The sequence below is a fragment of the Lepisma saccharinum genome, chromosome 2 (assembly GCF_977018435.1).
Source record: "Lepisma saccharinum chromosome 2, izLepSacc3.1, whole genome shotgun sequence".
In the NCBI taxonomy this organism is placed as follows: Eukaryota; Metazoa; Arthropoda; class Insecta; order Zygentoma; family Lepismatidae; genus Lepisma; species Lepisma saccharinum.
The window spans coordinates 27616334-27629642 of NC_139230.1; the positions used below are offsets into that span (position 1 = coordinate 27616334).

At 32.8% G+C, this 13309-nt stretch overlaps 1 protein-coding gene across 1 annotated transcript in view; it reads right to left on the reverse strand.

The window, feature by feature from the left end:
* Positions 1–2773: 2773 nt before the first annotated feature.
* Positions 2774–13309, reverse strand: part of LOC145983968 (peregrin-like) — a 115710-nt gene continuing 105174 nt past the window's right edge. Inside the window, exon 27 of the mRNA XM_083117193.1 lies at positions 2774–9291. Within this exon, the coding sequence (XP_082973319.1) occupies positions 9096–9291 (196 nt within the window). The 3' untranslated portion in view covers positions 2774–9095. The remainder of the gene's footprint in view (positions 9292–13309) is intronic.

Consider the following 13309-nt stretch of genomic DNA (forward strand, 5'->3'; position numbering starts at 1 on the left):
CACACTTTTGTCATCGCTCAGCCAACAATTGGATTCCATGGCAAAAGAAGTCTGGAGTCTGCGACGCAAAGATCTCCTCAACGGCATGTTGCACCGCCCGATCATCAGCGAAGGTCTTCCCTGTTAGGAAGTGATCGAGATGCCGGAAGAGATGTTAGTCAGTAGGAGAGAGGTCGGGAGAATATGCTGGATGAGGAAGGGTTTCATATTGCAACTCATGGAGAGCCTGCACTGTCCTTTGCGCGACATGTGGGCGAGCATTGTCGTGCAACACGAGGACACCATATCTGTGGACCATTGCTGGATGCTTGCGGAGAAGTTTGCTGTGCATTTCATGCAGTTCAGCACTGTAACGATCTGCATTGATGGTTTCACCTCGCCTGAGAAAGACATGATCGATCACACCCACCATAGACCACCATACCAGCAACAACACCTTCCGTGGGTGGAGATGTGGTTTGGAAACTGCCCTGGACATTGATCACGATCCAACCATTGTCCTGATCGTTTACGATTGTCACAGCAGATCCATTTTTCATCTGAAGTGACAATCCGATGCAGGAAATCATCTCGGTTATTCCTTACACTCAGAGAACTGCACACCTCCAGACTGCGAGTCTTGTTGACCGGTGTCAAATCATGTGGTACCCATGAGTCCAACTTTTTCACTTTACCGATCACACGGAGCCACCGAACGACAGTGGCATGGTGTATGCCTAACTCGTCTGCAATGGCATGAACACTTTTCCGAGGGTCCGATTCCACGGCGTTCCTGAGGAGCTCATTCGAACATGATGTTGGTCGATGGCCACGGGGTTCATTTTGCAATGCTGTGTCACCGGAACGAAATTTGACAAACCAGCGGCGAATGGTGCGTTCATTTACCATTCCTGACCCAAATGCACTGTTAATGTTTATGGCGGGTTGCTGAGCAGAATGTCCCAGTTTGAATTCGTAAAGACAAATCACTCGCAATTGTGTGTTATCCAAGGTGCACTTTCAGACGACCCTGTTCAGCAACACACTGCCTCCTGACTGTCTGGGTGCTAAAGCCTGTTTGCTGGACGAGTACAGAGTTTATGACGTTAGACCCGTGACCTCAGTCAATCCCTGTGTTGTGTTGTTGAGGTGAGTTTCCCACCAGACGTCAAAGCGGACATTTCATTCGCACCAACCCAATATATATTCATTGCATTTTTAACATGCTTAAATGTAATTGAAACCAATGTTGATCAAACAAGCATTATAGTGTATTATATCACAGTGGTAAAATCAGAATCTTGAGAGCTATGAAATCAACGCAGCAGCTTTCCATGTGTGGGCATTGCACCTTGAATGGTCACAATTGCTGCTCCAGTGAAAGATTGACAACCTTTTTCTTATCTCACGAATGATATATAAGCAGTTCTGCATGTTGGCAGCTGTCGACAAAGCACAAGTGATTGAACCTCAATTAGTAACATAAATTGTGATCGGCTACTGATAATTTACAAGGTAAAATGTTGTGGCCAAGCAAGGTTGCCCTGTCTGCGATCCCAGAATGGGGCACGGGACTTCGGCACACTGTAATAGGATCACACGATCACACATTAAATTGTTCCAGAATAATACAAAAACTAGAAAACCTGTCAAGAACCAATAAATACCTGTTTTATCAACTCGAAATATCATACCATCAACTATAAATTGAAAAATTATTTTTGGTAATAATTATAGAATGACAATATTAATAAATTACCGTATATACTAATTATTCATTAATTCTCAATAATTTCATTCATTGTACTTTTAATTAGATATTGGTCTCCAGAATGGTTAAATTACTCACATAATTGCTGTTCCTACCTGCTGTAATTCTCTTTTTTGTGCATTCTTTTTTCCATGTCACATGTACTGTATACCATAAATAACTAAATACATGAGAAAATAAAAGGTGGGGGAATGTTAAATTCAGAGCAACTGATGTTGTGATTTATTTTAAGGTACACTAAGTGTATACTCTTGAATGAGTACACATACTCATACCCCCTTTTTTCGCTTTATCAATTTCATCATATCACCACTCATCCTCATCTTTGTAAAAAAAACAAAAGTAAAAGTATCAATTAATATGTTGGATCAGACATTTGCAGGTTCAACCATCTTTTCTGGGTTCCATTTCAAGATAGCATTCCCATGGGTAAGGGTATCTTTTGTGGAGAAGTATAATTACTAGGGATGTGCCGATATGAAATTTTGGCCGATACCGATAAAGTACCAATATAAAATTTACCGATACTGATATTCTACCAATCCGATATAAAATTAGAAATTGTCCTTGAAGAACCTGAAAGGTTCATTGACCTCCTTAATAAATGTGTGTTTCGAGGTGACTGCAGTGCAAAAGTAGTTTAATATTTAGACATTTACATTTTTAGAAAGTAGGGTATGGAGATTATCCATAAAAATTACAACAAAATGGCAGAATTTTGCACTAAATTATCAGATATTTATTGATATATCGGATCAGTAAAATAATCGGTAATTTTACCGATAAACTGATACACCGATATGCCTATATTGGCCGATAGAGTACCGATTAATCGGTCCCATCCCTAATAATTACCATGTCTCGGTACAAGCTATCTGGTGGCTACAACTGTGAACCTTTCCACCTGAAAATTTAATTCCCTGTGAGGTTGTGGTACTTTTTGTTGTAATCAAAATTTAGCTCTTCAAAATGAATACTTTTTATTTACCTTTATATAAAACAAGTACAACCATGTTTTCATGAATATTTATAAAGCACACTTGTTAGAACCAAAATTTACTTGGTCTTGGAAGACACACATGTTACAGAACTTCATATATATTAAGAAAGGAAATAAGAATTGCCAGTGTTAGCTTTCTTACAGAATATCACAGATTTTAGTATTTTCTTCTTTCCTTGTGAAAAAAAAATGTATATCCAAGATCAATAATTGTAGAGAAAAAAGGCACCAAAAATCTCTTGGAAAACATTAATTGAAGTCTTTCAGAAAATACGAAATTGAGCAAATATTAATCTCAAATAGTATTTAGAGTAAACATGTAGATGCAAACTGTTACTTTGCCTAGTTTTACCATATTGTGAATGATAATAGAAACTAAGAAATTAAAAATACTGCCATGTACACTTTGGTACAAAATAAATAAAAAAAATCTACAACCTGTATGTACACACCAACTTTTCTTCTCAAAAACAAAAAGGGCTATGTACATCCAGTCTTTGATGAATTTGAAGTGAGGATGATAAACAACAACTCAGAGATAGATGACAGTTAACAAAGAATTGTCACGTAAAGCACTCAATTTCTGATGTTGATACTTTTTAATTGGCTTTGAATTAAGTACAAAAAATAATAACTTGTAGTGTATATAAGGAGTAGTATGAAAACTATTGCCTTCAAATTTCTTACTAAGAGATTTTAGCATGACTCGTACACCATGAAATAGCTGTTAGTTCTGAAGCATGTGATCAAGTCTTGTTGGTGTAGGGCATTAGTGAAGTATATCAAGAGTAGTGTCTGAATTTACAGTGCACTAACTGAAAGACATATGCAACTGAAAGGTGTCTATACTGCAACCAATGTTTGTGTAATCAAACTTCTTTAAGGAAAGATGACATTTGATTTTCACATCTTCAAATCCAAGGAAGGATAGTAAGCAGATGTAACAAAGTAGAATGGATTATTAAAAAAAAAAAAAGTATGGCAACTGTGCTGTTTACATGTGCCTGAGTTGGACTGGAATAGATAGATAAAGTTGCAGAAATGATGTGGTTGAATTTCTTGCTAATGAGAAAGAAAAAAATGAATGATACATTCCTAGAATTCTAAAAATGCTCTTCTTTTTCTATGTGACAAAGTTCAATTATATGTCAATCTTCTCAAGATGGAAGTAATAGAAAACCTTGAAGGAACTCCTGAATGAGGAATTAAATGTTTCCTGAGAAGAAGGAGGACAAAATAAGATACCCTTTTCCTCATATTTGGTGTATTCACATATTTCCATTAATATACCCAAGAGCAATATATAACAAGAGAGAATAGTAAATAGTACTATTGAACTCAGGCTTGATATGCTTATGAAATCATTTTAAGCCATGCATTAAAATGCTGCATATGAATGAATAAAAAAGATCTTCTTTCGCTAAATATGATAAAATTTTAAGAAAACAATTATGAATTTTTCTGGTGATAAAAACTTGCCCATTGTGACAATTCTTAGTTCCCTTACAGATACAATTTCAGCAAGACTAATCTTAACTTCAAAACTTCTATCGAAGAAGGGATGTATTCAGAGTTGCAGGAGTTATATTTACTTGGAAACAAATTTCAAAACTAGGCAAAGTAACTTGTTACAAGCTCACAAACACATTTTAAACCTGACTTTCAAATTATAAACAATAATGATACATACATATGTACACGAAACTATTCTTCTACATACTGGTTTAAAAACCCCTTGAAGATTTGCTTCTTGGTATAAATTTTTATCTCCAAAGTGCTTCTGTAGCATTACAAAATGCTCATGAGTAATTTAAATTCAGTCTTACAACAGAAAAAAACACATTAAATAATTATTACTTACACATGAAAGTTCAAATTCCACAATGCTTTGAAAAAAAATGCACCTTTTCATGTACAGTCACTAACAGTTGTGCTTCTTTACACATAAGATGCATAATTTGTGTGTACACAAGGTTAAGAACAACAATTTCACTTTGCATCTTATAGTATAAAAAATTAATAGTATTCTTTTCAAAGTAGTGCTGAATTTTGTTTTCATGTGTATGCTATGGACTTGTTAATGTAAATGGCTTGTACTCAACAGATTGGCTAAAGTGAACTCCACTAAGTAGATATTTACCTATGATAAACAACTACAACATCAAATAATTACATTGTTACACAATTTAACATATCAGATAACAAATTTTAAAGCTTGCTGACTCCTAGCACACTACACCATATTTTATGTTCTGCTTTGAATGTGAATTTTATTTTATTAAAATGGAACAGTATATCTTTATGATTATCTTATTAACCAATAAATTCTCAAAAGAACTAATATAAATGTACTTCAAAAAGGCATTCCTCAAAACAAATTTCAGGGGAATAATATTACTTAGAAGATCATGAAGTAGATTATAAAATATGAAACAATTACACCTAAAATGCTGATACCTCGAGCATATAAACAGGTATAACTGGTGTAGGGTTTTAATGAAAGACATATCCATATATATGTAATCCCCTATGGGTAGACAAACTTAGAATGAAAAATAATATGATAAAGTAAAACAGCATTGCACAATTTCTCCCTAAAACCTTACACATTTACATTAAAAACATAAATACAAACACATGAACAAAAAATTAAAAAGAAATGACTTATTAGAAACCATCATGGGGGGGGGGGATGATTGCTGACAATCATACAAAGATTTGTTCAATCTAGAGTGTTTCATCTTCTAGAATGGGTTATATCACAAATGAGGTGAAGAAATTAAACTTCAAGAGACTGGGAATGAACAAGGTGAATGAAATAACTTAACTATATTTAAAATAAACATTAAAAATAAAATGTTTGGCTTCACACAGAAATAATTCTCCACATACAAGTAATTTGAAACCTATTAGAATACAAATGAAAAGTAACTTTTATTATATTTAATATGATAATAGTAACTACACTGGTATAATGAATGATCCCTTGAATATTACGAATGTTTTCTTGGCAGAGAAAGGTAAGAAGGCATGAAATAAATATTTCTCTCAACTTTTTACACTGAGAAGTAATGGTGTTATGACTGAGATCCATGGCAGTTTATAACTTACCTAAATGCACTTTGAAGTGATTTCCTTCCCATACAACGACACACAGCAGAGGGAAGAATCACCATGTATAAAAATATCTAAAAGGTAACAAAACGTATATATATCTATATCACCCTATACTTTTGCAACATTCAACACACTTTCCCATGCTCATGCACTACCTTATTTACAAACAATCTAATATTAATAATAATAAAGATCTAAAAATGAACACATTCTAATTTCAAAACTTTTAAACACGAGAAAATATTTCAATTAATACTTTAATCATAATACCTAAATTAAAATCAACTACTTTGTACCTTTCATTATTAATGACCTTACATATCCAGATATGTAGATAAAACAACTACTAGAATCCAAATTGCTCCCAGATGTTAGTATCAAGTTATATACTTTAGAGTGAATTTGCTGTAAAATATAACATAGAATCAAAACTCATCCAGCAGAACAAGTGATAAGGCACTATACAAAAAGGACTGATGAAGAAAATAAAATTTAAAATCTCATGGTTAACAGGGAAACACATCACCATCAGGTGATGAGGCAATTAATTACATGGTTGCTAAATTAGTAGGGCTCGCAATAAACTGCATTGGCATAAAATTTGTGCCAAAATGATCTGACATAAATTGTGTTTACAGATTTATGTAAAGCACATGTAATTTTTATAAAGTTGAGGATGCAAAATTTTTTTATGTGTATTTTCACATTCTGCAAATGTAGTTCCCCATATCAAAATTAATTGAAATATGAGAGTTGTTTGCAACTTAAAAGATCTATCTAAGAAGCTGTTCTTGTTCAAATTTCTTAAATAAAATTTTCACGGTTGCCTACTATTTCCCAACAAGGTACACTACAAAACTGCACAGAATACCACTCTAATAAACATAAAGTTCATTTTTTCATGCAGTTTTTGTTTGCAATCTATGTGCAGAAATGAACTGAAGTTTATTATTCTCTACTCATAACAACCAAATGGAAATCTTTAGATACACAAAATGTCTGCAATTTTGAGAATTCCCGATTCTTACTTTTATTATGTACTGTCAATGTTTTGACAATGTTAAAGCATCATGAAGCAACAACCTTGCACTGTGTATCATGCAATTCTCATGATAATTCTCCACTCACACAAACTATGTGAAACATTCTTATTGCGAATATATGTATATTATGAATGGAATGGTATTTTTGCAATGATGAAACATTGTACCTAAAAGTAACTTTTACTTTCAAAATCTTATTGGGAGCCCTGATACAATTATTTGAATTTTTATTTAAAAAACAAACAAACGAATGTTCAATTACAGCAATGTTTCATGGATTTTTACATCAATGTTGCATAATATGCTTACACAAATATGTAACTATATAAAATATATTTACCTGAAAACTATATTTAATTTTGTTGAGTAACTGTTTTACTCATGCATCATATATTAAAATTTACTCAAGAAGGCACATAGTGATGTATTTTTTAATTATATTTTACATATCAAATATTCACTCCAAGCTGAAATTAAAATCACTACTTTATATAAAGGCACCAAGGAGTATAAATTTGAAGATTACATAATACTCCATATGATGAAAAGTAATGCATACCCCATGAATAGAAAACACTCCTATTTTTTGTAACAACAATTTAGAGCAAACAATGATTTTGATTCATTTCAAAAGGAAGATGTTAAGTATGGATGGAACTGCAAAGTTTAACATGGAAGAAGTTAATTGGAATGTCCCCAAAGGACTCAATTAAAAAAAAAAAGAAGCAATGTAAAAGTTATAAAGAACATGAAATAATGTATGGATTGGCATTGACCCAAATGCATTCTCTAAATAACATTGAATTTGACAAATTTTATACTTAAATTAGACCATGAAGAAAATGAATACACATGCAAATACTTCGTGGACTATTGTGTTGATACATCATAAAAAAATATAAATAGAATAAAACACAATAACTACAATAATTATGAAAAATTGGAAAAACTGAACAATTTTGCATTAATTATGCTTGACTGGTTTCATTCAAAAGTTATCCACTGAATACTAACAAAATCTTTATGGAACTGTAAGTGCTTTTCACAGGGTACACAACTGCTATTTAGTGATATTTGACCACTACACAAAAATAATCTTGAATTCACCTCTCAATTAAAACAAATTTTGGACCTGAAGTGCAAGGGAAGAAATAAAATCTGAACATTTTATGTGAATAATTGCAACAATATTACCTGGAAGTTTAATTAAATTAGGGAATTGGCTACCAAATACCAATATTCTTAAATTGAAATCTTTAGAAAATTGTAAATAATAGGATATACTAAAAAGTTGCTACTCAATACACTAAATATCAATAAAACTCAAATATGAAGCAATAAAAGCTGAAACAATAAAAATTCTTCATACGGAGCATTGCTTACAATTAGTTTACTACTCAAAACAACTCTTGAGTCTGAAAGGTAACATGAATTACTGAACCAATATTATCTGAACTGAATTAGAAGCATTAACAAATTTCAAATAATGTAAATAATTTGCATGCAGCATTACCAACTGGAACCATTAAGAAATAAAGTAATAAATGCTTCCCATATAAAGTAAATGGCATTAACATATTTACTGAAACTTTACTACATGACCTAATTTGCCATATACTTTAAAATTTGTAACACAATAAAAAAATGTAAATTTAATGATGTGTCTAAGTAATGAGGACCAGTTTTGGCATGTAATTACTGTATTTTAAAGTATATGCCAAAAACTGAACTTAATTACTTAGTAAAATGATGGCATGTGGTGTAAGATATGCCTTACTTTAATGATATCCTTTGAATTCTAGAATCGCACATGTAAACAATATTCTTCTAAATACTAAAATCGAACACTAACAACTTCTAATTTTTTAAATATTTGTACTTGTAAACAACCATATTTAAAATGATTTATTAAATGTAACAAATTTAACCTTAAAGGCTAACAGGACTTATTTACACTGAAACGTTTCCAGTACTCATTTTGACAAAATGCTGAACTGATCTGCAGTACTGAGAAGATAAAAATCTTATAACATGTAAAGTCTATGAAAGTACCAAAGGTATGTACTCCTCTTCACCATGCAGATAAAAAGTCTAGAATTTGTCTGCTAAAAAGCACTACAAAAATTTTATGTCACAATCGTTTGAAAGACATAAATATATGTATGTATCCATTACAGAAGGCTGGTTATGCATTGTCTTCACTTCCAGAATCACCAAAGCCTGTGTTCTCTCCAGTTACAATGCATCGGTGAAATATAGCCTCTTCATATGCCTTCTTCACAGCTTTCCTTTTCGCTGGTTTACAAGATTCAACTAACCTATATTTGTCCAATCCAGAATCAACACCAAGGGGCTCTAGTTTCTGCCGCGGCAGCCATTGCCTAAAATTCACATACAACCAGAATATATACATATGAAATAGAAACTTTTTCATAGAAACAATTTTATAAACAAAATCAAGTAAGAAAGAATAGGAATAGGTGATGGACCAATATGATTTTTTAGTTCATACAGATAAATTTGAATTTGAATTTGAATTTAAAATATTGGGAGCGTCAGCACTTAGGCTATTTTGCTCCCGTCACATTATACGGGGACCAGCCCCTTATCATTACAAATAACAACTCTTGCGTTGCATAACTAAAAAGCTTAAAATGTTCTGACTTATGTTAAAAGCTGAGGCTGTAAACATGCACTCAGCACACACAAGGACAAGAAACAGGACAACACACACAAAATTATACTGGCCATAGTGCCAGTCGCCAGAGCCTCGTTAGTCTTTAGTCCAGGGTGCACTACTTGGAAGTGAGGTTGACTTTTGGGCACCTTCGTGGAAGGTACCCCTTACACCCCTCATACAGATAAAGCCTCAATATAAAATCTGCCATGAAAATGTCCTTTGGCTTTGAAAAATAAACTGTATTTTTAGACATTTACTTTATGAAAGTAGGGTATATGATTCATATGTCTATATCTATAAAAACACTTGTGTAGTATCGGTGGTGTGTATGTATGTGTCTTGTGTTGTAGTTGGGCTGTCTAGTATGTTTGTGTAGTAGTTGTGCTGTCTAGTATGTTTGTGTAGTAGTTGTGCTGTCTAGTATGTTTGTTTTGCGTAGTAGTTGGTTGTGCTGTCTAATTTGTTTGTGTTTGTCTTGTGTAGTAGTTGTGGTGTGTTTGTGTTTATATTGTGTTATAGTTGTGATGTGTTTGTGTGTGTCTTGTGTAGTAGTTGTGCTGTCTAATGTGTTTGTGTTTGTCTTCTGTAGTAGTTCCTCCATTCATATTGGGGGTTAGGCGTAGAGCTGACAACTCTGCACTGTAAAAAGCCATGTCAAGAATCAGCAATATAAGGCCATGGATGTTCCCAAGGTAAAATATTCCGGAGGTAAAATAGTCCCCCGTTCGGATCTCCGGGTGGGGACTACTTTGGGAGGTCCCTGGACTAAGGATAAGATCTACGTTAGGAATAAGGATATTAAATTAGGCACCTGGAATGTTCTGAGCCTTTACCGGCCTGGGACATTTCAGTGTACAGTTACTGAGATAGTTAAGTATAAATTAGATGTAGTAGCTGTCCAGGAAGTTAGGTGGCCAGGAGAAGGGAATTGTAAAACTAAAAATTATACTTTTTTCTATGGTGGTACTGAAAATCAAATTTTGGAACAGGCTTTTTCATAAATAATAGAATTATCTCAGCTCTTAAAACAGTAGAATTTATTAATGATAGGATATCATATGCAGTTTTACAGGGTAGGTGGTGTAAAATTATTTTAATAAACATACATGCACCAACGGAAGATAAAGATGATAATACTAAAGATGATTTTTATACAGAGTTAGAACAGGTCTTTGATAAATTTTCTCAGTATGATATGAAAATTCTGTTAGGTGACTGTAATGCACAAATTGGCAAAGAAGAGACATTTAAAACCACAATTGGTAAAGAAAGTCTTCATGAATTAAGTAATGATAATGGTATAAGATTGATTACTTTTGCAACCTCAAATAATTTAATTGTGAAAAGTACCACTTTTAAACATAAAGATATCCATAAATATACCTGGTCTTCTCCAGATGGTAAAACTCATAATCAGATAGATCATATTCTCATTGATAAGAGAAGGCATACTAGTATAATTGACGTTCGTACACATAGAGGTGCTGACTGTGCCAGTGACCATTATTTAGTAATTGCTAAATTAAGAGAAAGACTCTCAGTGATAAATCATAAACAACAAAATCTAAAAGTTCTAAAATTTGATACAGGAAAGTTTACTGATGAAAGAATTAAGAAAGATTACCAAATTAAACTGTCAAATAGATTTGATGTTTTGCAGGATTTAGATGATGATGAAAATATAAATGAAACAGACGTAAATAAGAATTGGGAGCACATACGTAATGCAATAGAATCAGCAGCTAAAGAAAGTATAGGATACCATAAACCGAGAAAAAGTAAGCCATGGTTTGATAATGAATGTCATAATCTAATAGAAATAAGAAATCAGGCTAGACTTAGGTGGTTAAATAACTCTGATGATACAAATCTAAACAATTATAATAGAATAAAGCGAGAAGTTAACCGCACGTTTAGAAGTAAAAAAAGAGATTACTTGAAAAGCAAAATTAACGAAATTGAAACAAACAGCAAAAATAAAAATATCAGAGATTTATATAAAGGTTTAAATGAGTTTAGAAAGGGGTGGCAACCTAAAGTAAACTTGATAAAAGATAAAGACGGTGATTTTCTTGCTGACCCAAGCGATATTCTAAATAGATGGAAGAACTACTTTAATGACCTTTTAAATGTCCATGTAGGAGATAAATCAGAAGTGAATGAAGTCCACACAGCAGAACCTTTAGTTCCAGAACCTAACTTGACTGAAGTTAAAGATGCTATTAAAAGGCTAAAGAATAACAAAGCACCTGGCATTGATTTATTACCAGCTGAGTTAATTAAATATGGTGGAAATTCATTAATATGTCAAATTCATAAATTAATTTGTTTAATATGGAATAAAGAAGAAATCCCTCAGTGGAAAGAATCCATAATTGTTCCTGTGTTTAAAAAAGGTGATAAAATGAACTGCAATAATTACCGTGGAATTTCTCTACTCTCAACAACATATAAAATATTATCTAACATTCTTTTAACAAGACTAACCCCATATGCTAATGAAATTATAGGTGATTATCAATGTGGATTTAAACGCAACAGATCAACTACAGATCAAAGTTTTCACATCAGACAGACACTTGAAAAAAAGTGGGAATATAATCAAAATGTCCATCAGCTATTCATTGATTTCAAAAAAGCATATGATTCGGTCAAAAGAGATAAATTATATAATATATTAGTAGAGTTTGGAATACCTAAGAAGCTTGTTAGTATGATAAAAATATGCACCAGTGAAACAGAAAGTAAAATTCGTGTGGGTATTAATATGTCTGACAAATTTACAATTCATGATGGGTTAAAACAAGGAGATGCATTATCTCCATTGCTCTTTAATTTTGCCTTAGAATATGCTGTTAGGAAGGTAAACGAAACTAAAGAAGGACTAAAATTAAATGGTGTGACTCAGTTGTTAGCATATGCAGATGATGTAGACTTATTAGGGGATGATATAAATATAATTAAGAATAATGCTAAAATATTTTTCAAAACTGCTAAAGAGATAGGTTTGGAAGTTAACAAAGAGAAAACTAAATATATGCTTACAGGCCGAAACCAAGTGTTAGGTAATAATCAGAATCTAATTAGTGATAACAACTCGTTTGAACCAGTTTCCAAATTCAAATACTTAGGAGTAATATTAACAAATGAAAATTATATTAAAGAGGAAATAAAAAGTAGGCTTAATTCAGGAAATGCATGTTACTTCTCTCTTCATAAACTTTTATCTTCTCGTTTAATATCTAAGAAACTAAAAGTTAAAATATACAAAACCGTAATTTTGCCTGTAGTATTATATGGGTGTGAAACTTGGTCCCTTACATTGAAAGAGGAACATAAATTGAGAGTATTTGAAAATAGGATCCTTAAGAAAATATTTGGACCTAAAAGGGATGAGGAGACTGGTGAGTGGAGAAGGTTACATAATTTAGAACTACATAATTTGTATTCATGTCCAGATATTATTAGAATAATTAAATCAAGAAGACTTAGGTGGGCAGGCCATGTGGCACGAATGGGAGAGGAAAGAGGAGTTTACAGGATTCTTGTTGGGAAACCTGATGGTAAGAGACCAGTAGGAAGGCCAAGACGAAGATGGAGGGACAACGTCGAGATGGACCTAAGGGAAATCGGTAGGGATGGAAAAGAGTATATAGATCTTGCTCAAGATAGGGAAAGATGGAAGGCCTGTGTTGCTGCAGCCATGAACCTTCGGGTTT